The sequence below is a fragment of the Eublepharis macularius genome, chromosome 12, assembly GCF_028583425.1.
Source record: "Eublepharis macularius isolate TG4126 chromosome 12, MPM_Emac_v1.0, whole genome shotgun sequence".
Taxonomy (NCBI): domain Eukaryota; kingdom Metazoa; phylum Chordata; class Lepidosauria; order Squamata; family Eublepharidae; genus Eublepharis; species Eublepharis macularius.
Genome location: NC_072801.1, coordinates 51,182,753 through 51,206,366, shown reverse-complemented (window position 1 = coordinate 51,206,366; position 23,614 = coordinate 51,182,753). Strand labels below are relative to the sequence as shown.

The 23,614-nt window shown below is 42.6% G+C and overlaps 1 protein-coding gene across 1 annotated transcript; it reads right to left on the bottom strand.

The window, feature by feature from the left end:
- Window positions 1-4,970: 4,970 nt before the first annotated feature.
- Window positions 4,971-22,135, bottom strand: LOC129339243 (vomeronasal type-2 receptor 26-like). Its single transcript, XM_054993834.1, has 5 exons — window positions 21,845-22,135; window positions 16,154-16,999; window positions 14,365-14,592; window positions 9,866-9,992; window positions 4,971-5,872 (listed from the first exon to the last, which is right to left on the bottom strand). Exons 1-5 carry the CDS (start codon window positions 22,133-22,135, stop codon window positions 4,971-4,973), a joined length of 2,394 nt encoding a protein of 797 aa, XP_054849809.1.
- Window positions 22,136-23,614: the final 1,479 nt, after the last annotated feature.

Sequence of the window (23,614 nt, the reverse complement as noted above, 5' to 3'; positions counted from 1 at the left end):
CAGTTTTCAAGAAGAGGCTGGACAAATATTTGTCAGGGATGCTTTAGGCTCATCCTGCATTGGGCAGGGGGTTGGACTAGAATGTCTGTATAGCCCCTTCCAACTCTGTGATTCTGGGACCACATGTGCAAAATATTAGGTCTCTGTGCTATAATGCAGGGTGAATATATATAAGGGTACTTTCTAAAGGAGATAACTAGAGATGTAGTCAAAGATCACAAAAATGTAATTTCCACTCACCTTTTCCACGGTATTCCACCTCAAAATAAACTTATTTTTATTACTTACATGAGCAAGCTCTAGACAAGATTTAATCTGATTCCAAAACAATGCAACCCTTACAATAGATTACCTCCCCCTCTTCACACAAACTAAGCTCTAACGTACAAGCAGCTTATACAATAACAATTACTTCTAGCGGACAAATGAGGATTCCCCTACAAGGAAGCCCCCTTCCACCAACTGAAGAACTCTTCATTTGATGGACTATTTTTGACAGCGTAGGGGCATCATTGGATCCAGACTTAAAAGTTTTCCCAGAAGTACTTTCTGAGAAGCATGCAATCTTAAATGGAGAAAGTAAGATTTTCATATAATGTAATATGTGTTATCAAAATTACAACAATAACAGTGACATCATCATCATCATCATCATCTTGGATATAATCCAAGTGTGCGATGGACCAAAAATTCCAGTCCAAACATCTGGTAGACTGTGATAACATAATAACATTTTTTACCTTTATACAACAGCTGATATCAGTGAAGAACCATTGAGATGTAGATCCATACAACTGCTTCACACTTCACATTAGCGATCATATGGAACAACTAAAATGTCCTTGTGGAGACTATCAAATCCTTCTACTTCTCAAGGTCTTCTACACTACACAAAAGAGGCTTTATATAGGGGAGCAACAGACTGTTTACAGAGAGCAATCCCCTGAGATTTTAAGGAAGGAATGTCAGAACAATTAACAAATTTTCCTTCTAGAACATGTGATGCACTACTCATTAAGGCATCAAAAATACAAAAATAATTAAGGCTTCAAAAATGTAAATGCCTCCTTCCTAGAGATCTGCCCAAGTGAGCTCTTTAAAGATAATTATCATGATCATATGGAGATTCATTGTATTTTTAAAATGATAAATAATTTTTTTCTTCTCTTTTCATCTCTGTCTGATAAAGAAAACAACTGAATACCCAAAGGGAATGTACTGATAAAAAAAAATGATTTACAAAATATAACACTATGAACCCTACAAGGGTTGCCATTTGTCAGTTGCTACTTGATGGGACTTAAGTAGTATTATTAATGAGTGGGAGGTCTGGTTTTTCAAAGATATACATGAGTAAGATATATATGTATATGTAATATATATATTAAAGACCTATTAGATTTATTTGTTCATTTGTTGAATTCAATTATAGCCCACCTTTCTCATTGAAACTCAAGGCAGAGTACAAGATGCAATTAGGCATCTTAAGACTGCATGTTCCACCAGGCCTTTAACTAGGGACCAGTTTTTGTCCTGACCACCAAACTCTCCTTTTGCAGCCACCCTTGAGTTACATCATGGTGGTGCCAGGGCTTATAATGATTTTGCAGTAGTCAGTCTTTCTGATGGTGCCTGAATTTTAATGTGTTAATGAGGTTCTTATTGTATTTTAACAGTATATTTGTTGGATGCTGCCATGAGCCTGCTTGCGGGAAGGGCAGGGTATAAATTGAATAAAATAAATTAATAAATTACACTGGCATATGCAGTATGGTGTACTGCTTAAGAGTGTCATACTAGAATTTGGGGGAACCAGCTGTCATGGTGCAACCAGGGCTCAGTGACAGTGAGGACTCCTCAGAGGAGGAGGGGCCCTACTTAACCAGTCCATGGTCGACAGGAGCCAACCAGCAGGAGAACGAGGCGCAGGCATGCCAGGACCTACAGCTAGAAGGTGGGTCAGAACAGAAGCACCTCCATCCTCCAGCTCTGACCCAGCAGGTGGCCAGTGAGCCCCTTCCAGCCCTCCAGGATCACCAGTACCTCTGGAATACCATAGGTGAAGACTAAGGGTCAAATTACAAGCAAATGGCACAGTGCACACTTGTTGGCTCAACAGCAGCTGCCTGCCAACAGTGAAGATGAGTTTTTACAGGACTGTGCCTGAGAAGCTAGCTGGGTGCATAACATATGGACATGCAGACTATAAAGCCTCCAGAGAGATGCTTCTCAGCATGGGCACAATAGTGTACATTGAGATGCTGACCTGCTAACACTACCTGGATTGATTACTAAAAAACCTGACCTCAGCCTGAACGATTCTGAATTTTGGATACTCCCTCTCTGGCTTCTTATTTTAAGAGACTGATGGCTGGAAGCCGTGACCTCAGCCTGAACAACCTGACTTTGGAACTTCCCCTGGCCTTGTTATTCAGAGTAACTGGAAGAGATGCTGTTACTTGTTACCGGAACTCAGCAACCGGTATACTAGCTTTGAACCCCCACTTTTCCATGAAGCTTGTCGTGTGACCCTGGGCCAGTCACTCAAAGTCAGCCTAATCTTCCTCACAGGGATTTTAGGGGGGGCGGGGAGGAAAGGAGAATGATGTAAGCCACTTTTTGTTCTTATTGGGGAGAAGGGTGGGGTAAATAAATACAGTAAATAAATAAAAATGAAAATCAGAAAAACCTGACTTACTTGACACTGCTGGAAATCAGGCCTGCTCTTAAGGGCTTCACTGCAGAGTTATTTAGATTCCTACATGGGACTAGATGGTATACATCATGATGACAACTGCTTTACAAAATCTTGCTTTGATCTCAGATCTCATCACAGCTATGAATAAACTCCTAGATGGACATTTTGGTATATTCCTTTAGTAGGGTTCCAAGGTGCCTGTCAGCAATGGGCAAACTCCCAGGGACTGGCCCCCTTGTCCACAGATCGCCCAACAATTGGCAGGGGATGGCGAGCTCCTGGAGGTTACCTGCTACTGGCAGGTGCCTCAGGAATGCACAACATGCACACGTTCCCAACAGGTGTGGTCACGACACTTCCAGAAGGGGCATTTTCTCACCAACCGCGAGAGCATTCCCAAGCTTTGTTTGGGGCCAATTTTGCTCATCTTCTCTAGGAAGAAAGTTTCAAACTTTGCTTAGTGGAAGAGACAAGCCAGTCAGTTTAAAAACTTTAATTCTGTACTAACAGTTTCATGAAAATATTTTTTAAAAATCCCTCCTGATAAAATAAAAAAGGATGCTGTAAGTGTATTCAGCCAAAATATTTCTAGCTCTCTCTCTCTCTCTGTGTATGTGTGTGAGAGTGTGTGTGAATGTGTGCTTGAGGCAAGAAAGAAAGATTAGTCAGCTAGTCAGGAAACCCATTTCCAGCAGAATGGTATTAAAAACTTTCCAGAATGAGCAGATTTCCCCATTGCCTTTCTGACAGATATAAATTATTAGGATGTTGTTTTGGTTATGTTTCCAACATCTTATGCTGAATGTTAGTTCTTTCTTTCAGTGTTAAGTAGCAAGAGTGGAATAAATCAAAAGAGTTCTTTTGATACTTTTATTTACCCTGATATTGAGTGGGATAAATCAAAAGACTCCTTTTAGTACTTACTTTTATTGATCCTGATTTTGAGTTGTTTATATTATTTTTAATTATTAACCCCCATTTTTATTTATTTATTTTATTTATTTATTAATGTTATTTATAGTCCGCCTTTCTCACTGAGACTCAAGGCGGATTACATAGCGAGAGATTAGTACAGTCAGTATCAGGAACATTTCCATACAGCATCAAGAACATTTCTATACAGTGTTAAGGACATTTCCAGAACAACGTCAAAGGATTTTACAAAGACATAGCATTAGTAAGGATCCAATACAGAGTTGAAGAATTGCTAAAACAGACATAATCAATTCTAGGACTGACATTAGATAAACAAGTAGTATAAGAGTAGATATTTGAGCAACAGATAACATGCAAGGCAACGTAGTGGTGAAGTCTATGATCCCTAACTCATTAGCAAAGCATTTGAGACCCCTCCCTATAATACTTCCCTCTGATCTGAGTAAAAAGCCTTCTTGAATAATTAAGTTTTGCATCTTTTGCAGAAAGCCAACCTACAAGAGACCCTATTCAGATGAGCGAAGCTGCCATGGAGTGAGTGAGGAGTGCCATAAGGAGTGCCATAAGGAGTGAGGCGATCTTGTAGGAATGCAATGCCAAGGTCATGAAGAGCTTTGTATGTAATAACCAATACCTTGAATTAAGCACTGTAACTGATAGGTAGCCAATGGAGTGACTGTAGGATGGGAGTGATGTTCATGCTCCTGCTCACTCCTGCTAACAGTTGAGCTGCAGCATTTTGCACCAATTGCAGCCTCCTAGTTAACTTAGATTGGAGACCAACATATAGTGCGTTACAATAGTCAAGTTTTGATGTTACCATGGGTCTAGGTGACCAGGTCAGCCATGCCGAGGTAAGAAGCCATCTTCCAAGCTAGAGTGAAGAATTTGGATTTTATATAAAAGGCATGCTTTAAATGTAACAGATATTCTATGTTTATATAAACATATCTTTGTTGAATTAATTTTTTTGTTGCTGTTACATTCTGCATACACAGGGATCACATATTACATACATTTTTCCTGATACATATGTTCTTTACTTTCTTCAACTTTGGCCTGGATACATATTTTTTATGGGTAAAAAACTTTGGTATGCACAAATTAAACCTAGGTTTTGAGGGACCACATGGCAAATAAATGTATTGGCCCAGTTCCCACAAAATGGCACCAAAACATATTGGGACAGGGAATTCCATTCATCATATCATCCTCTTATGTATGGTAGGAGTGCTGAAGTTGAAAATATGAACACAGAAAGCAATGAAGAAAGAATGTCAGTTTGTTTCACTACAGTATGACTTTAATCAGTGGTGACAAGATAATTTATGTTTAGTTAACTTTGTTTTGACATAACATGTTTTTTAGAATTAAGAGTAGGTTTTAGGATTATAATATAACATTTAGGGGAAAAGATACAGGTGAGCAATCCTGCCCCAGAGGCCAAGATGGAAAAGATCTCCACAGCTACCATATATTTCCCTTTGGTGCTCAGGTAAGTGGGAATAAAGCATACCCAAACACTGCAGAACACCAACATGCTAAAGGAAATGAACTTGGCTTCATTAAAGCTATCTGGCAAATTCCTTGACAAGAAAGCTACAAGAAAACTGACCAAGGCTAAGAAACCCATGTAGCTAAGGGCACAATAAAACATGGCGATGGAGCCCTCATGACACTGAACTATGATCTCTCTGCTTTGGGAGTGCATGTCTAACTCAGGGAAGGGAGGCTTTGTTGCTAGCCAGACAGCACAGATTCCAAGTTGACCAAGGGAACAGAAAAGTACAATGGAGTTTGTGACCCTCTTCCTCAACCATTTCCTCATCTGGCTTCCTGGTTTTGTGGCCTCAAAAGCCAGAATCACAGTGATGGTTTTAGCCAACACAGAAGAAACTGCAACAGAGAAGACAAGAAGAAATGTTGATTGTCGGAGAAGACAGGTGACCTTGTTGGGCTGTCCCATAAAGAGCAAGGAGCAGAGGAAAGAAAGCAGGAGTGAGAGGAGGAGAATGTAGGTGATATCCCGGTTGTTGGCTTTGACAATTGGAGTATCTTGATATTTGACAAATGTTACCAATATCAGACCTGTGATGAAAGATAAGCAAAGGGAGGAGAAAACTGAAACAATCCCCAAAGTGTCATTGATGGAGAGGAAGTGTATGGATTTGGGAATGCACTGATCCTGTTTGTGGTTGGCATGCTTGTCATCCGGGCATTTGTCACAGCGACCTGCATCTTCAAAAAAGAAATGGAATGAGTCACTTATATATCCCACCCTAGAGAAGTGAAATTAAAATAGGTAACAATAGTTGAATGTGTTTAGAGTGTGTCAGTCTTTCTCATCAGCCCATAAGACAGGGCCCTCTCATAGGTCAAGAAGACTCACTTGCTGAGTTACAAGTTTCTATAGACCTATTTTTGCTGTCCTTTGGAAAATTATGCTGCTAATGTGCATGTGTAGAGAATTAGTGCACCACTCCATCTGCCTATCCTTGCACATATGCTGGACCGCATGGTGAGGCAAGAACATTCAGTGGTGAGGACAAGGACTCCTCCCTAACTCTGACTTTTTGCTTGTTCCTCACTATTCAAAACTGATGGGCACCTGTTTCACTTTCTGGTTCTTATGGTCCTGGTTTTTACACTCCAGGGTAGAGGTGCACAAAATGAAACAAATGAACTGGAAATACACCCAGAAATACATTTCAGCTTCTGAAATGGCACCATCCCATGAAAAAAGTTTTGGGTTTCATTTTGGTTCTTGCATCACAGGGATGGTAAAAGCGAACAATCAAGCACTGGGCTCACATGGCAGTGCCTTTTTTGCCTTAACAGCAATCACTAATCAGATCCCAAAGGGTGAGAACCCTTTATGATATTAATTAAATCTCTTGCCGGTAAGAGGGGTTTGCACAATGTGCATGAATGCTCTTGGGTTTTTTTCTTTCACTATCTGGGAAATGGTGTTGTCTCCCTGCCAATTAGTCCTTGCAATGGGAGACCTCTCTCCAGCTATAGGCTTTGGAAATATTTGGAAGAGGAAATGTGCAGACTTCAATCATAGGCTACGATACTAAAGACACTTCTTCAAGAGTAAGCACTGTAGAATAAAAAGAGATTTACGTCTGAGTAGACCTATTTAAGGTTTCTTTTTTTGGTGCTACCTGGGCACTGGTCTGTGTCCCCCTCCCCCTTCAGGGCACTTGGATGGTCAGTCTCTGTGAGGAAAAGTCATACTGGGGCATGTGCAAGTGTTTGTTCAATCAAAAGCAAGGTTGTATTGTCGAAGGCTTTCACGGCCGGAGAACGATGGTTGTTGGGGGTTTTCCGGGCTGTATTGCCGTGGTCTTGGCATTGTAGTTCCTGACGTTTCGCCAGCAGCTGTGGCTGGCATCTTCAGAGGTGTAGCACCAAAAGACAGAGATCTCTCAGTGTCACAGTGTGGAAAAGATGTAGGTCATTTGTATCTACTCAGGAGGGGTGGGGTTGAGCTGAGTCATTCTGTAAGAGTTTCCCAGGGTGTGGAATGCTAATGGCGGGAGGCTTCACTGTAACCTGAGGAGGTTCTTTTGCATATGGATTGGTGCTTGATGTGCTAATCTTCTCTGCAGGGCTATTGTCGGGTGTGGAGTGTTTTGTTGGCCTGGTGTTTTTCAGAACTGGAGCCCATGCTCTGTTCATTCTTAAGGTTTCTTCTTTCCTGTTGAAGTTTTGCTTATGCTTGTGAATTTCAATGGCTTCCCTGTGCAGTCTGACAAAGTAGTTGGAAGTGTTGTCCAGTATTTTGGTGTCCTGGAATAAGATACTGTGCCCTGTTTGAGTTAGGCTATGTTCAGCCACTGCTGATTTTTCAGGCTGTCCAAGTCTGCAGTGTCTTTCATGTTCTTTTATTCTTGTCTGGATGCTACGCTTTGTGGTCCCGATGTAAACTTGTCCACAGCTGCAGGGTATACGGTATACTCCTGCAGAGGTGAGGGGGTCTCTGCTGTCTTTTGCTGATCGTAGCATCTGTTGTATTTTTCGGGTGGGTCTGAATACTGCTTGAAGGTTATGCTTTTCCATAAGCTTTCCCATCTGATCAGTAATTCCTTTGATATATGGCAAAAACACTTTTCCTGTAGGTGACTGTTTTTCCTTGGTTGTTTGATTCATCCTGGGTTTGATTGCTCTTCGGATTTCATTTCTGGAGTAGCCATTTGCCTGAAGTGCGTGGTTTAGATGATTAATTTCCTCATTGAGAAAGCGCGGCTCACATATCCGTCTTGCACGATCCACTAATGTTTTCATTATGCCTCTTTTCTGTCGGGGGTGGTGATTGGAGTTTTTGTGTAAGTACCGATCAGTGTGAGTTGGTTTCCTGTAGACCTTGTGACCTAACTGAAAGTTTGCTTTGCGGATGACCAAGGTATCCAGGAATGAGAGTTTTCCCTCACTTTCTTTCTCCATTGTGAATTGTATGCTTAGGTGGATGTTGTTGAGATGATTCAAAAACTCCCTCAATTCTTCCTCCCCATGGCTCCAAATGATGAATGTATCATCCACAAACCGGAACCATACACTGGGTTTGTGGGGTGCTGATTCTAGAGCTGTTTTTTCAAAATGTTCCATGTAGAAGTTTGCTATAACTGGGCTGAGTGGGCTCCCCATGGCCACCCCATCCATCTGTTCATAGAATTCGTTGTCCCATTGGAAGTAACTGGTTGTCAGACAATGATGGAATAAGGCTGTTACATCCTCTGGGAAAACCTGATTAATCAGTGCAATAGTGTCTTTTACTGGAACCTTGGTAAACAGGGATACAACATCAAAACTGACAAGTATGTCTTGTGGATTGAGTTTCAGAGAACTGATTTTGTTGATGAAATCTGCTGAATCTTTGATGTAAGACGAGGTTTTCCCGATGTGGTCCTGCAGGAGATCTGCCAGATGTCTAGCTAATTCATATGTCGGTGAACCAATGGCACTCACAATGGGTCGGAGTGGGACTGAATCTTTATGTATTTTGGGGAGTCCATATAGTCTAGGTGGCTGTGCTTCAGTCTTGCATAGTTTTCTGTGCGTGTCGGGATGTAGTGAGGCATTCTTGATCAGCGCATTTGTTAGCCTGGTGATTTTGCAAGTGGGATCTCGTTTTAGTTTTTTGTAGGTGGAGGGGTCCAGGAGTTCCTTAATCTTCTTTTTGTATTCCTCCGTTTTCATTCCTCCGTTTTCTTTTGGTGCTACACCTCTGAAGATGCCAGCCACAGCTGCTGGCGAAATGTCAGGAACTACAATGCCAAGACCACGGCAATACAGCCCGGAAAACCCCCAACAACCAAAAGCAAGGTTGTTTTTAATGTTCTCCCTGCCCTGCTACCCTTTTGCCAGCCAAATTCCTGCCATAGTGTGCACCTGCTGACACTCACCTTCTTCTGTGTGTGTGTGTGTGTCTGTGTGTGTTTAGTGTAACTGATGAAAAACTCAATGGATCAATAGTATAAAAGGAAGACTGTGTTCTGTGCAATTTTGGTGCTATTAACTGCAAAAACAGATGCCCCCACTGGAAGCCCACACTGTAAAGAGCTAGGCCGAATTCATGATAACAAAAAAAAAAATCTAAATGATTAGATCCAAGTTAGAAATGTCCCATCCAGAAAAACCAAGAACTGTACATACTTCATTCAGAGCCCTGGATTTGAAACTGACACAGAACATTTTCAATGCATGCCTCTACTGGCTGGCGTGGTCATCATTCTGGCCTCCCCTTTTCCCATCATGTGACTCTGATATAACCTGACATCTTATCAAATGCTTGCAATTCATAAGAAATTGACTTATATGGATTCAGACCACTGCTCTACAAAGGTCGGTATCAGGCCATCCACTGGCAGCGTCTCTCCAGAATTTCAGGTAGAGGACATTCAGAACAGCCAGAATCTGAATCTTTAATGATGTCAGAGATTGAACCTGGGAGCTTCTGCACACAAAGCATATACTGTACTACTGAGCCTCTCCTCACTCAGTGAGTCATGGATCTGTGAACATTAAATTTGTATAGATTTTTCAGAGATTGTAAGAGATTTCTTAAATGATTGACTTATGATAAATTTTTTTTCCTGTTTCTCTCCTCCATAACGTACTAGGCAGCATTCTTAACAGAAAAACATAACAGTAATTATGGTGTTTTGAAAATAGGTCTCATATTTAAAGTGGTTGGGAAAATGTTGGGAAACATTTTCAAATGCCTACCTGTCCAGTTAGAAACCATCCCTTCTGGGCACTGGGTGCACTGATAGCAGCAAAGTGGCTCACCCTCCTTCTCTTTCTTTCTATATCCAGAAAGGCAACTCTCGGAGCAGACAGAATGAGGCTGGGTCTGAACAGAATCAGGAAAGAAAGATGTTGTCTGGGCTGCCTGAGTTACAGATCAGCATGTCAAGGCTTTCCCTAGGCCCATCTGTATGTGAGACTCCTCTGAAGTCTCCTCTGAAGAGGCGCTTCCCGTGGTTTCCACTACGCCCAAAGGTGTTTGAACTCTGGAAGCTCCATGCCTCTCCTCCAACACCAGGCTCCTGTTCCAGCAGACAGGGAAACTCCTGAGTGGACCTGTCCCCCTCCTGTACTTCCAGGCTCCAGGAATGGAGAAGTCAGAGGGGCAGAGCTGAACTGTGGACCAGGTGAAGGAAAGCATGTTTGGCAGTTCAGGGACTTCCACGTTCTAGCCTCTCTCAAGAGGAAGAGGCAATTCCATAGTTTTATACAGTATCACTGACTACAGGCAAAGGAGGGATTTCTAGTTCCCTATATAAACCTGCAATTGAGTCCCAGCCTTTCCTGATTCAACATTTCCTTTTAACCTGCTTGTGATTTTTGTCAGATAGGATCTGATTCCCAAGTTTCAGCTTTCCAAGGCCTGCCTCTTGTGGAGGCCTCTAGACTCCAGCATCACTTCTTGCCTTGACCCTTGAATCCTGACTTGACTTCTTGCCTATCTAGTTACCTGTGATCCCTAAACCTGGCTGCCAACTTGCCAGAACTGGATACAGTGGTAGTTCCTCTAAGCAAATATTGAGCATTTAAAATGCGGTACTAAACAAGATGAAATGAAATTTATCTGTTTGGTGCAAAGTATCTACTGTAATAATTCATGCAATTTGGGGATGCAGTCCAAGTCTAGGTATTAACAGCTATCAAGAATCACCTCTCTCTCTATTACCTGTATACCTTTATTCTGTTTGGATCTCCATTCTCCAAAAAACAGTACTTGTTTGCCAAGTCTGGACAGCAGCCCGAACCCATTTCCATGAAGGAATTCAGATGGTCACAGACACTGATAGGTACTTTCCAGATGTCCTGCAGATAAACAACTATGCCCAGGCCATAGGTCATTCCATAAGAATGATTTAGAAACTAAGCATGAGGGTTACTAAATTTGAATGGGATGGGAAAAAATCAGATAGATGAAAATATCGGCAATAATGAAAGGCTGTGATCCCTTGCTTTCTGTGGCAAGCTCAGAAAAATGAAGCTAGGCACCTCAGAATTGACCACCCACTTCTAGATGACAATAGGAGTAGCAGAGCAAAAAATGACAAGAATCAGGGCTACTTGGCCCAGGTAATTTCTAGAAGCCCCCAATGCTATGTGAAATGGAAGCTAAAGTTGTCTGTGGCGTGTATAGCTCATCTAAAAATCTCTACTCCTGATCCATGATTTTGGCAGAAGAGGCGGGATGTTTGTGAGGAGATAAGGGAAAGAGCCATAAGCAGGTGGAATGAATGCAGATGGGTGGGAGGGAAAGAGGGCATTAATGCATGGTAGTGGGCCAAGGAAGGGAGGTTGGCCTTGGGAACTGTGTGCCCAGGGGCTCTGAAAATCTGAAGCTGGCCCTGGATTAACTACTTCCCATTCCTAGCAGAGCCTGCATAGTATATTGTAAGCCTCTGCATCTAAAAAATTTCCTTTTAACTTTTGATTCCAGGGGTTACAAAACAATCATATCCCATTATGGAACTGATCTGGGGTTTGTTTGTTCATTTCAGAAGTCACTTTAACATGCCGAACCAGTGAGTTCTGTCTGTAATTTTGGCTCATTTTTTCATTATGCACACCTCTGGTGTTAGGGTTCCCATCCCCCTGCTCGGGGCAGGGGATCTCCTGATCCCACCCTCCCTCCCCCACGCCCACTTACCTGCCTGGGCGGGGGGCACACTCCCTGGGATGCCCGCTCCCCGGGTGGTGTGGTGCACCCCTAGGTGCGGGGTGCGCTCCCGCACTGCAAGAGCAGGCAGCGGCAGAGAGAAAGCAGGTGGCAGTTGCAAGAGCACACCGCTCTCACTGCCGCTGGCATGGCCCGCTCTCACGCCGCGACCGCTGCTGCCCCTCTGCAGCCGGTGCCAGCAGGGACAAGGGGTGCAGCAGTGGAGAGAGAGAGAGCTGCGGTGGCCATGGCCTGCTCCCTCACCGCCGCCACCACCACAGCCCTTGTCCCTGCACAGGGGCAGCGGCAGCAGCAGTGGGAAGTGAGCTGTGGTGACCACAGCCTGCTCTCTCACTGCTGCCACCGCACCCCTTGTTCCTGCCGGTGTGGGCAGCACAGGGGCAGCTGCGGCTGTGGCCTCTCTCAAGAGAAGGTATAATGTGAGCTGGAGAAATGTTGGTGTAACCTAATTAGGGATCTTTGGGAAGTAATTTTGGGGAATTATATGGAGATAATATAGTCACTCTTTGTTAGAAGACACTTCTAGTCTTTAAGTACTTTGGATGAGTTTCAGGTGAGGTTAAATAACTTTAAACATCAGTTTGTATCTTGTTCATTTCACATAATGGCTTAGTGATGCAAACTGATGAATGACCATAACACAGCTGGCTGGCCAGGCACCCATGGCTAATTGCCCACTATTCTTGGACTGATCATGAAACAATGGATAAGGTTTGCAAGATCCGGTGTTATGGGGAATCATATTGTTTGATGGGTGTTGACATGTTATTCAATTTTTTTTCCTTACGTTTTGCTATTTAATGCTAAGAATCATAGGCAAACCTTGGAGTTCCACTGGTGATCATTCATGATCCCTTATGGCAAACCTTCAGTCAAGAGGCCCTGAGAGCCCTAGATAGTCTAATTATAATATTTGATGGGAATGTTACTTAATAATAATGGATTTGGTAGCTTTTTTTATACTCTGGTATACTCTGGTATAAAAGCCCAGGTAAGCCTGATCTCGTCAGATGGGAGACTTCCAACAAAGACCAGGGTTGTAGAGGCAGGAAATGGCAAACCACCTCTGTTAGTCTCTTGCCATGAAAATGCCACCAGGGGTTACAATAAATCTGCTATGACTTTAGGGCATTCTCCACCACCACAGCTTTTTTATATTATTCTCACATTTCTTTGTAAGTGAGACGATAGTACTAAAAGAGGAATATGTTGAAAATGGTATCAAGTGGGAGCAGGGCTCCAGATGGTCTTGCCCCCACCCCTCCTTTTCAGGCTATGTTCTGACTTCCCTTCTGAATAAAACTACAGAATGCTGATGTAATCATCACCACCACCCGCTCTGATTGTTCTGATCTACAGGACCTGGCCAACTCATTCTGCTCTTGAAAATCACTTACATTAGTATTAAAATATAGGGGTGTGCACTTCGGGTTCCCGGTTCAGAAAAAAAACCCTGAACCGGGCTCAATTAGTAAAGATTCGGTATTTCTGAATCAGGGCCAGTATGATGGCCCAGATTCGAAAATACCGAACCAAAGCTTCCCAAAGTGATTTGGGTTGCTTCAGGAAGCTTCGGGGCCTTTGTAAAGGGCTCCCTCCCACCACCCCACCACTTACCTGGTACATCCTGGTGGTGGTGGAAGCAGCGGCGTGGGCATCAGAGGTGCCGGCTGCGGTCTTCCCTGCCACCCTGCTGGCTGCCACAGAGGCTGAAGTGGCAGTGCAGGCAGCGAAGGCGCAGGATGTGGCCTTCCCCGTCACCCTGCTGGCTGCCACAGAGACCAAAGCAGCAGTGCAAGCACTGGAGGCACTGGCTGTGGCTTTCCCCGCCACTCTGCTGTCTGCCACGGTGGTTGAAACAGCAGCGTGGGCAGTGAAGCCACCGGCTGTGGCCTTCCCCACTGCCCTGCTGGCTGCTGCAGTGGCTGAAGCAGTGGTGCAGGTGGCAGAGGCGCTGGCTGCAGCCTTCCATGCCACCCTGCTGACCACGGCAGCAGTGGAGGCACCTGCTCTAGCCTTCGGGGTTGGGGTTGGGGAAAGGGGGCTCAGGGGGGAAGTGGGGGGGTCTCACTTCAGTATGCTCCAAATCAGTACGAAGCATACCAAAGCAATTCCAATAACCCAAACCCGAAGTGGCTTGCTGCTTCGGATGTTGGGTTATTCCGCATCTTTTTCCTGCTTCTGGTAAACCCGAGTTGGAAAACCAAATATTTCTCCTGTGCACACCCCTATGATGTGTTAGAGAAGTGACATCAGCATGTTGCTAGGGAGTGATGTTATTTTGTTGCCAGCCCCCCCCCCAATAAATCAACATAATACAGACATCATAAGTACAACTACTGTACAAATTCCAAGTGAAAACAATGCAATAAGTGAGGCTTCTTTTCACCATGAAATGACTGAGATGGGTATTGTGAAATCCATTTGGACAACAGGCCTCATAGGATGGGGCTGCTGTGAGAAAAGGAATTATGGGAGATCAAATGGGAAAGCTAGCAGGTTACAACCCAGAGTTAACATAACCTACCTGATTGAACCAGTTATTCCATGTGATTATATCATCTTTAATTGAGAATGCCTGCCCCATCCAAGCCTGGGGGTCCATTCTTCCAATTTTCACTCGAGTAAAGGACTCATTAGGGAATACAATGCAATTCACAATGTCATATCCAGCCACCCAGTCTTGGTTTTCATTAAAAGAGATTTCATCTCCAGCACTGTTGTTAAACCTGATGGTTCTCAAAAACCGGTGAAGCTAGATGAAAAACAAAGTGTCAGAATTTTATAGATTATGAGTTTACTACAAACAATTAAAGACTTTTAATTAATATGATATGTAAACTAAAATAACTGTTCCTCTAAACTCTCTGATGCATTGAATTATAAGGGATGACAATATGTTGCATTGGATGTACAATTGGAGCACTCAAGCATGAGTTCTCATAAAATTCAATTGGAACTCTAGAATTTTTATTGTTAGGAGACTTTATAGGATAGAAGTTTTAAAAAGGCGATTCTGGAAATTCTGATTAAGCTGCAAAATATCAATGACTGTACCATGTTTTCTAAATAAAAAGAACACTCAACAGTGATTTACATTGTGATAATGGTACAGGTATGGAAGGGTTTTATGTGTTTCTCCCATGGTCTTTTCCTAACCAAACAGCTGCAATGAGTCAAACCTACAGGAATTCTATATATTTTCTGTGGGTTAGCCCCAAGAGTATTAATGACACTTATATGCCTTTTAAAATTACTTGTTAATCCTGGGCCGTCTATTTTGGTCCCTTTTCTTGCTCAATATTAGACATTGTTTAATGAGATATGAGAATGTTAGGAAGATGGAGATGAAAGAAATCCTTAGAACCAACAGGTCCTAAGAACCCAATAGGTCCTGCAAGACCAACCTCATCTCCTTCTATGAGTGAGTGACAGATTTATTGGATTGCAGGAATATTATAGATGTATTGGTTTCAGTACAGCTTTTGACAAGGTCCCTCATGATGTTCTGATGGGTAAATTGGAGGACTGTGGACTGAACTCGAGAATGGTTAGATAGATAGGGAACTAGCTGGATAACTGCACCCAAACGGTAGTTGTCAATGACATCACGCCTAATTGGAGGGAGTTGTCAAGTGGAGTACCACAGGGCTCGGTTCTGGGCCCAGTGCTTTTAAATATTTTTATAAATGATCTGGATGAGGGTGTGAAGGAATTACTCATTAAATTTGCAGATGACACCAAACTGGGAGGAGTGGAAAATAGCCATTGCAGGTAGAGATAGAATTCACGGAGATCTGAACAATCTGGAGAAACAGGTGGTTTTGAAGAAGATTTATCATGGACAAATACCAGAGATGCTTTAGGGCTGTTCCTGTACTGGGTAGGGGATTTGAACGGATGGTCTATAAGGCCCCTTCCAACACTATGATTCTATGATCCTAACTATTTAATGCCAAGCAATTCCTTTTTCTTCCACCAAACCTCAGCACAATCCAAGTTGCCATTTTCTAACTGCAGAAAACATTAATATCTGAAGGTTATTCCCAGAGAGAATACCAGCATAGGATGTTAATGTATGAATGAAAATGAACACTGCAGAGCAAATGTTCTTCTTCGAGTTATGGGGGTGGGGGGAGTATGGGTTTGATCCAGCCAGCTTTTCTGCTGGTGAAAAAGGCAGTGTGGGTCCCCTTTGACTAACTAAAAGGCTATACTGAGAATCCTGGGACTTAGATGGAGAAAAGCCATGTGAGAAGTAGACTGCAATAAGGACAAGAATTGGTTGATATTGAGTGTAAGAGCAAGCTGGTTACCTGCCACTGTGGCATATTCTGCAATTTCCATTGGTCTCTTTTTCCAGACTTTCTCTGGTTAGGCCTAGATGAGTACATTTCATCTAAAGAATGAGCCACAACATGAACAGCATTGTAAGTACTGTAGCTTTGGCCTGTCATGCTAGATTCAAACACTGCTCCTGGAAGCAGATCCATCAGCTTTGTCCATGCGATGTTTGCATCTAAGAAGTCCACACCAGAATAATGAAGGTTTTCAATGGCATATTTGTAAAAATCCTGGAGGAAGATGTCATCATTGGGATGCTGAGGATCCAGAGACTGTAGAAAATCTAAGAATCTAGGCACCTCATTGGTGTGAATTGAGAAAGCCAAAGCACCATGAAAGGGTCTTAGAAACCAGATACCCTGAGAATTCACAGCTGTAAAATCCCATTGGGCAGTCATGACCCAAACTTTCCCAATAAGACTCCCTGTTTTGCCTTTGTAATCCAGCCATATAGACAATACAATTAGGGTTTGAGTGCCCCCATTTACAATAATCACATTGATTTTGCTTTCTGAGAAAGAACTATTTATTTTTTCCATATGCATTAAAATACTGTTTCCAGTGCTTGTGTATGTTATTGGGATCCACTGAGTGAAAGCAGCACAAATGTCATGCTCTGTGAGCAGCACCATCAGAGTCTGCACAAATGTTTCTCCACCATCATCGTTGGGCGCAACTAGGGCAATCCATTTCCATTTGAAATGCAAGAGAAGTTGGATTATTCCTTTATATTGTGAGTCTTCATTTGGGACCATACGATAAAAGAAAGGGAACTGGGTTTTATCACTCAGTGCTGGATCAAATGAACCGTAACTGAGCTAGAAGAGAAGACATCTGAGGAATCAGGCTGAAATTCTTATCAGAAAGCCTCTTTAAAACAAGAACACAATCCAGAGAATCCTAGCCATACTTAGTATTCATATTTAAAGAGGAATTAATCGCCATGACTCAGTTGTTCAAATTGTTGCCTTTTCAAATTGCCAAAAACAAAACAACGGGAGTTCACCAGTACCAACTGACTAGAACAATATACAGACCAGGAAAAGCAGAGCAACTTTATCAAATTCCCGTTTCGAAAATCTTCATCTCTGGGCAAATATCTGGTGTGTGATACCACACACCCCTTCGCTAATTGGTAGAGCACAGAGGGAGCTGAAGCGCAGGCGACCATTGTACCAGCAGATATTTGCCAGGAGATGAAGATTTTCGAAATGGGAATTTGATAAAGTGCTCTGCATCACCATCCCGTCAGCAAATGGCTCAAAAGCATTAGAACCCCTCTTCTGAGGACTGGTGTTTGTCTATATCGAAGGTCACAGCTCTGTGCTCCTCATGCTCTAGCGATGGACTCTGTTTACAAAATTAGTTCATGAAAATTACAAACTGTATTGGATGACTTTGTATTGTGTGGCTTGCGGATATTTGTAAAATTTGAATATTTATTCTGTATTTATTAGCACATTATTTATTAACACTATTGCACTCCGGCACTTTAAAATATATAAAAAGTGTAAATTATTGCTTTGAGCATTTATTGCCTTTTCAAATTGGCCATGAAATATTAAGGTGTGACTGGTGCATACTCCTCAGATATGGATTGGAAGCAGCCACCTTTTTCAATAAGCTGTTACTATCCTACCCGTTACTGTAGCCCCCATTTCACATTCCACACAAAGGTCCCACAATCACCAGCGTAGCTGCTTTTGGTTTGCAAAGAGAACACCTCATCCTTTGCAGGCTAGGGGCGAATAGAAACTGAATCCAGAGAAGACAGAAAAGATGCTGTTTGGGAAAGTGGAGGCCTTGAAGGACATTGTTCTCCCTCTCCCCATGTTCAATGGGGTTCAATGGACCCTTGGGGTTTGATGGGGTTCAATGGACTTGGTAAAGAGCCTTGGGGTTATACTGCATCGTGTACTGCTGCTAGAGAAGTGAGAAGTTCAGTCTAGTCCTGAACATCATCTCCTACCTTCTCATGACCAATATGACTACCTGGATCCATATTATTGTAACATTGAGCCTAGACTACTGCAATGCACTCAAGATATGTCTCCCTTTGAGGTCAACTCAGAGATTCCAGTTGATGCAGAATGCTGCAGCTATCAGGAGCTGTGTAGAGTATGAATAGTATTTCCATTCTGCAGTCATTCCATTGACTATCCACCAGGTACCAGGCTCAATTCAAGGTATCGGTCACCACATACAAAGTCCTTCATGGCCTTGGTATGTCATATCTGAGTGGCTGCCTTTCACCCTATGCTCTGATTTGACAGCTTCACTCACATAAGCAAGGCCTCCTTCAGGGATGACCTTGCAAATAGGCAAAATCACCAGCTACTCATCCATTCTCATACTTTGTTATGATCCCTACAATATGCAGTGTGATGCTCAATGAGGTCAGAAAGGCTCCCAACCTCCAGTGTAAAACTGAATTATTCAGGAGGGTTTTTTTTTTACTCAGCTAGGTACTATAAGGTAATGGTTCAGAAAGATAGGGGACTGCAGTTTATACTTCTGCGTACTATCTGTTGCTGTCGTTATGCTACTACTAGGCAACGTCTGCCTCATGTTTAATTGCTTCTGCTTTGTTTCAGTGCTGTTTTAGCACTGTGTCAGTTTTCTGCTTGCTTTCAAATATTATCTAAAACCTATTGCACTGTATATTGGATGTCCCAACCATACATCAGATTGACTTACATGATGTAACTTGCCTTGCATCTCAGTGAGAAAGGCAAGTTAGAAAGAAAGATAGCAAGCAAGAAAGCAAGCAAGCCTGAGGGGAAAGGGGGATGGCGAACCTTTCTTCTTTTAGCAGTGAGTTAAGTGCATTCAACTTCCAGCACAAATTTAAAGGATATTGGCCCCCTAATTGAAATGAAGAGACAGACACAGGTGTTGGATCTAAGGGCCACTTTATTAACTTAACCTCAACATGAACATTAACCCAAAACTGCGGCAAGGGTAAAAGCGGTACAGGTCAAGCCATGGGGTCACCCCTGGACCTCTGCCTTGACCTGCCTGGGTGAGCCCTGAAGCTCCGGGTGTGAGCCCTGCATGTGGATGGCTAAGACTCAACCGGCCAGGCAAATTGGTTCCCCCCCTTCCAAGCTCCTAAGCTTCAGCTGTACAGCAGTGTGGGAAAGACTTGCATATGGGGTTCCTCCAGGCAGTCTGCCCATGTGTGCTGGCAGCTGTCACAAGCAGTACCAGCCGCTCCTAGCAGACTCCTCTTCCCTACCAATAGGGAAACACCAAGGGTGCTCACTGGCCCGCTGCCCCTGACCAAACTCTATCCCGCCAGTGACACCACTAACCAGCGCCACCTAAAGCTAATTTCCTCCACTCATGCCCTGGTGCGAGGTAGGCGAAAAAAACCCTTTCCCCATTTCCAATCCAAGATAAAGGGAAAAACAAATTCCTATCTGGTTCTGAATACAGCAACTGGCTAATCCTGTACCAGAAGCAGGGTGAGGAAGGTGGGCTGAGCGTTGAAGGCAACTGAGACCAAGTGAGCGGAGCTGCCCAAAGGGGCTGCTAGCTCCGCCCACCCAGGAAAGACCCAGATGCCCAGGAATTGCTGTGCTCTTCCTCTTTCCAGGGAGACAATGTACGACCCCCTCCACAAGCAGCAAGCTGCCTGGAGGTATGGCTGTATTTCTCAGTCCTTCTTTCAACTGCACCCTCTCCTTCCATGTCACATGGCAGGTTACACACATGGTCTCTAGATCCTCAGCAATGAATTTTCAAGTGGCTGCTATGAAAGGGGAAGACAGCTCAGGATAACTTTTAGCTGGTAAAAACAGGAAGGCAGGTCCCTCTGAGCACCTAAAAAAAGGAGATGCTGTGTATTATGGTACCTGAATGGACAAAGCCAGGTGCATTGAAGGCTGTAATAAGGAGGAGAATTGGGCAAGACTGAATGAAAATATTGCTGAATTCCAGGGCTCATTTTGAGGGGGAACGCGCAGGAACGCAGTTCTGGCAGTTCCCCAAAGAGGTCACATGTCAGGTGGCCCTACCCACTGGACTCTCAGCCATTTTGGACCTGTTTCGGCCTGGATTGGGGCCGAAACAGCCCAGATTGGGCCTCTGACAGGTGGTGGATCACTGTCCCTCTCAGCAGTGGCCTGATCCTGACCATTTTGGACCACTTTTCAGCCATTTCTGGCCCCTTTTTGCCATTTTGGGCTCAGTTTTGGCCCTGAATGGCCAGGATTGGGTCCAAAACAGCCAGGATAGGTGATATCAGGGGGTATGGCATATGCAAATTAGTTGTGCTAATGACACAATTCCAGAGATGGCAAAGGGGTGACATATGCTAATGAGTTATGCTAATGAGTTCTTCCAGCTCTTTTTCTACAAAATGATCCCTGCTGAATTCCACTCCAGATTTGCGTCCTGGAGCTCATGCTAACTGCTCATGAAAATTAACACATAGGTTTTGTGAATGGTCCCTTTGATATCTGAGGCAATGTGCTACTAGAAGGTGGAAGTAAATCCTGCAAATATTTCTGCCTCAAGAAAACCAAGAATCTGTTTTAAGAGGGTTAGTCTTGCCTAATTGCATTGCCACCAGTGAACCATACCTTGAGAAAGGTTTTATTTTTTCCAAGTACCTAATTTTGACGGGTTCATGTAACAAGCAAATACAGATCAAAGGGAGCCTTTGAGCATGTAAGGTATCTCAACATCCTGCAATACTTGGCAAGATTTCTTTTCATGCAACTCTCATTTGTGGTGAAATTAAAAGGTATTCTTAAAGTATTTTAAAAAGGCCTTAATGGCCAGAACATCTAAGCCAGCATTTTCTTTATGATCTATTCATTCCAACTCTTTACTGTTGTGCATGACCTCTCCAAAACACCTCTACCTCCTCTTGTCCTATTTCCTACTCAGCTGCACTCATCTGAGTAGGGGTTTCTTCAGTTGCCACTATGCAAATAGGTGAGATCAGAAACAGCCTGCATGTATGCATTCTCTGTTGTGGCTTCCACCTTCTAGAATGGCCTGCTTTAGGCATTCCAACGATAGTTCAGGAAGGCATAAAGGCAATATGGCTATATCATAATAGAGTAGTTCAAAAGGTGCTTTAATGAAGGGAACAAGACTGTATGCTATATGACTGTTCATGCTATATACTATCTGTATGCTGCATATACTATCCTGATCTTTCCTGATTGTTTTCAACCTATGTATTTAGGTTTGGTGTAGTGCTTAAGAGTGGTGGGACTCTAATCTGGAGAACTGGGTTTGATTCCCCACTCCTCCACTTGGAGCCAGATGGAGACCTTGGGTCAGTCACAGCCCTTTCAGAGCTCTCTCAGTCCCACCCACCTCACAAGGTGATTGTTGTGGGGATAATAATAGCATACTTGGCAAACCGCTCTGAGTGGGCATTAAGTTGTCCTCAATAGTGGTATATAAATCAAATGTTATTGTTGTTGTTATTTTGACTTTTTGGCATTGATATATCATGTTCAATACTTATGCTCTGTTACTGATTTCTGGAATCCTAGTCTTATTACTTTGATTATTAGATGTCTTATTCTATCAATTTCACTGATTTATATTATGTAATTTACTGGAATCTTAATTTTAAAAGACTTTAAATAAATGAGAAAGTCAGGCTTTAAATAATGTAAAGAAAATAAAATAATGCATACCTGTGGCACCTTGTAAATGCCTATGATACTGGACATCTGAATGGAGGTTTCGGAGCTGAGTCCACCAATGATGGCCCATAGTTTTTCTTGAGTGTCACACTTGTAATTAGGAGCCCATCTCCCTCGTTCACTCAGCAACTGCAGTGTGGTTGCATAGGTTGTTCTTCCCAAGTAGTAGTTGTCAGTGATGCGAAAACCCAGAGTGATGTTGGGTAAGAGATTTGGATTTGCATTGATCTCATGAACAGCAAACACAAAGGCCAGGATATGCTGGTAGTTCTTAGGTAGCATCCTACAATGGGAATTGCACCAACATTCCTAATGTTTCATCTGACTTTAAAAAAAAAAAGGTGACATGCATTCGTTCTGTTACAAGAGATCTAGAACTACTGAGAATGATATCATGGTTCTTCATTTATGGTTTAAATTCCATTTGACCGTGAATATGTCCCTTACATATCTTGAGTTTCATAGTATTAAGTCGTTGTGGTTGGTTCTTAAAAACATCCCATATGTAATGGGAAAAAATGCAGATGATAATATTGGTTGTTGCTCATTCAGTACCTAGGAAATCACAAACCAAGAAGGGTAGATTTCTTTTGTATTTGATAGAGGGAGAGTTGACTCTTAAAATCTTATGCCCTGAAAATCTTATTTTTCTTTAAAGTTCTATAGACACTGAATCAAACTTTTGTTTGTCAACCATGTTTCAATACTGCTGGATATATATGAGCTTATAACATTTCATTTAGATACATGAATATTCAAAAGAAAATTCTGCACATTGCAAAGAATTGTATGAAGTGATTTAAGGCTAATTCAGTTCAAACAGGCTAATTCAGTCAAGCCTGGAGAGTTTCACCAGGCATTTTCATCAACTGGCAGCATTCCCTGAGTTAAATTTCATTCTCCTTAGATGCCAGAGTCTTAACCATTATTGCAGGTCCCAATTTCCCTTTCTTAGTCAGAATGTCTTCATTAAGGATTGTACTACCCACCCATTTGTCTGCTTTATAGAGAATATGTTCCCTGGAAATACCAGGGAATTTCAGAAGAAAATCGGCCTGTGTTTTCTAGACTGGTTCTTAAAAACATACCATATGAAAAAATGAAGATGATAATACTGGTCTTCGCTCCTTCAGTACCTAGGAAATCACAAACCAAGAGAGGTAGATTTCTTTTGTATTTGATGAAAGGAAAGTTGACTCTTAAAATCTTATTCCCTGAAAATCTTATTGTTCTTTAAGGTGCTACAGACCTCAAAGCAAACTTTTGTTTGTCAACCATGTTTCAATACTGCTGGATATATATGGGCATTTCATTGTTTCCTGGGAAATAAGAAAGTTAGCTAAAACACATATGTACTCAATTGTACTCAGTGAAATACCACAATGAACATTATTTTCTAGAAATGATCTCTAGGTGGCTAGGTTCTGAAAACCTAAAATTGTACATATAAGCAGTAAAGGAAAATAGCCATATTGTTGACAATGAGTGATCTTTCTTCAAACTTATATAAATTTGCTAGCTGAAGGAAAAATCTAGATTTTACAGAGTAATTTATAGAAGAAATTCATGCTTACCATTTTGTGAAAAAATCCACAACACCCAAAGGCTTCTGAAAGGTTGGAGGGTCACAACCAACAATATGGAGAGAGAAACCACCACCAATGATAGTGTTCCCCATCCCATAATACTCAGAGAAAACAGCAAGCTCATTTTTTACTGTACGGCTAGCTGCTAGATTTCTGGGAGTGGTGGTTGGTGGTT